We start from the raw sequence: 2,191 nt of genomic DNA on the forward strand, positions 1-2,191 counted from the left end.
TAACCCCGTGTTTGCCTACTGGTGGTGGTCAGAGGGCCCGGTGGCGCCTGTGTCCGGCAGCCTCGCCTCTGTCAGTGCGCCCCAGGGCAGCTGTGGCTACAATGTAGCTTGCTATCGCCAGTGTGTGAATGTGTGTGTGAATGGGTGAATGACTGGATGTAGTGTGAAGCGCTTTGGGGTCCTATGGACTAGAAAAGCGCTATACAAATGTAGGCCATTTACCATTACCATTTTAAAATAATGTTGAATCTTAATCATTTCTGCACATCTGCACAGTCTTACCAGCAACATGTCAACTACAACAGGCTTTTCCCCATTATGAACTATGAACTCATTAAACAGCATTTAAACGATGTGTACATATTGGAATGTGTTACCGTATCTCCAGGTTTGACAGATACAGCCACAACTGTTCCCGGCATCGGTGAACGCAGGATGCTGCTCGTGTCCTCTGAAGCTTTTTCTGGCATGTAGGAGTTCAACTCTGCAGCCAGCTTGGACAGAACTCGAACCTTAAACTATATATATTTACAAGAAAAAGAAACGTATGGGGAACAGTGGGATGTTTGGCACTGCAATATATCAATAACATGGAAAGTTCTTCTGATCATACATACATACATACATACATACATACAGCCACTAGCCTACATTTTGAATTATTCAGTCTTACCAAGGTGCCCAGGTACTGTAGGACAATCACTCCTGCAGCATCTCTGGAAAGGCACTATAAAAAAAGAGAGAATACGTTATCTGTATTACAGCTGACATCTTTCATTATTTTATTGTTACTGGTGAGTTTAGCACATTTCTGTTCTAAATTTGTTCTGCCAAGACGCCGGTGTCCCCCAGTTTAAAAACTATTTAAAAAACTTGCTGCGTCTTCAGAGGGTCAGGCAGGAATGAGGCATGAAGTAACTGAGTGCACTGATAAAAGCTGCACCACATGGACAGACATTTTGGTTTTACCACTTTTCCACCATATCACCATGGCTCCAATCCGTTTGAGGTCTCTTTACCAACACTTAGCTGTGTGTTACCTGTAGCATTCTGTGTGTGCCGTTGACTGTGAGTGGCAGCAATGGGGAGGCCAGATTCAACGCTCCCCAAACTTCCACCTTCGCTCCATCTATCTCCACCTGCAGACACAGTTAACACAGTCTAACTGGAGAGCCACTCTTTCACATCACACAATGCTCACACTCTTGTTTTATTATCTGAATGAATCGGGACTTCTGATGATCACCAATAGCTTTCCAATCAAGACAAATTCTGGCTTGAATTCCTATTAACTAATCTTTAAATTCATATTAAACTTAATCTGCAGTCAAATACACTCACCTGCCATTTTATTAGATACACCCTTTCCCCTGCTTGCCACCCCATGGCTCCGTTTCTATGTAAAAGGTCAAGTAACTCAATTTAAAGTAGTGATTATTTTTGACCTGCTGTGTGAACGTACTGCTTCTTATTTAGCTCGTTTCTACTCGTTGTAACTTGCCTCGTTCACCCATTTACTCCCATTTACAAAAGCACTTTTTTCTATGCTCTGTTTCTGTCTCCTGACACAGTGCAGATAAACTTTGCTCCCACAGAGGTCAGTTATCATGTTACCAGTATTACTTCCTCACTGCATACTGGATACTCTGAAAAAGAGCAGAAGTTTGACTCCTTGATATAATTTTTTTATGTGCATTAAAAGCAGATATTTTGTAAGGTGGAGTGGAAAGCCAGGAAAAATAGTTTGTTTTTTTAAATCTAGATGAACAAACAAACCCAACCCTAAACTGGGACATCTCACCTCATCACTAAGAGGAGAACCCCAGCTCTGTAGCCAAGCTGAGTTAGAGGTCTGCTAAGCCCAGGACTTTAACTAGCGATAACATTTAATCAGACCCACCGTGGAACCAATTCCCAGTGTGGACTGATGAGACTGACACCATCTCTAGTCTTGATATTGTAGAATGTTTAGCTGATTTAGAGTTTAGAAATTTGTTATCATAGAATGTAGAACTATTGTAGAGACACTGACACTGCCCTTAATATAATAAAGGGCTCATTGTGTTGTGAACTTAGGAGTAGATTGTAGGAGACCCCTTCCCCACTGAGTGGAAATTCCCCAGAGGATGTTTGGGTGGGGGTCTCAACATTTGTAACTGGATAACTGTGGTCTGGAAGGGAGATGGGTTTT

The 2,191-nt window shown here is 42.2% G+C and overlaps 1 protein-coding gene across 1 annotated transcript in view; it reads right to left on the reverse strand.

Annotated features, from left to right (window-relative positions):
* pcca (propionyl-CoA carboxylase subunit alpha) overlaps positions 1 to 2,191 on the reverse strand; it is a 37,023-nt gene that overhangs the window by 1,736 nt on the left and 33,096 nt on the right. The window contains exons 19-21 of the mRNA XM_005749842.1: positions 1,041 to 1,139; positions 674 to 727; positions 378 to 518 (exon numbers count right to left, since the gene is read on the reverse strand). Of these exons, the coding sequence (XP_005749899.1) occupies positions 378 to 518; positions 674 to 727; positions 1,041 to 1,139 (294 nt within the window). The remainder of the gene's footprint in view (positions 1 to 377; positions 519 to 673; positions 728 to 1,040; positions 1,140 to 2,191) is intronic.

Source organism: Pundamilia nyererei, unplaced genomic scaffold, assembly GCF_000239375.1.
Source record: "Pundamilia nyererei isolate P.nyererei 1_Seehausen unplaced genomic scaffold, PunNye1.0 scaffold00256, whole genome shotgun sequence".
Lineage (NCBI taxonomy): Eukaryota > Metazoa > Chordata > Actinopteri > Cichliformes > Cichlidae > Pundamilia > Pundamilia nyererei.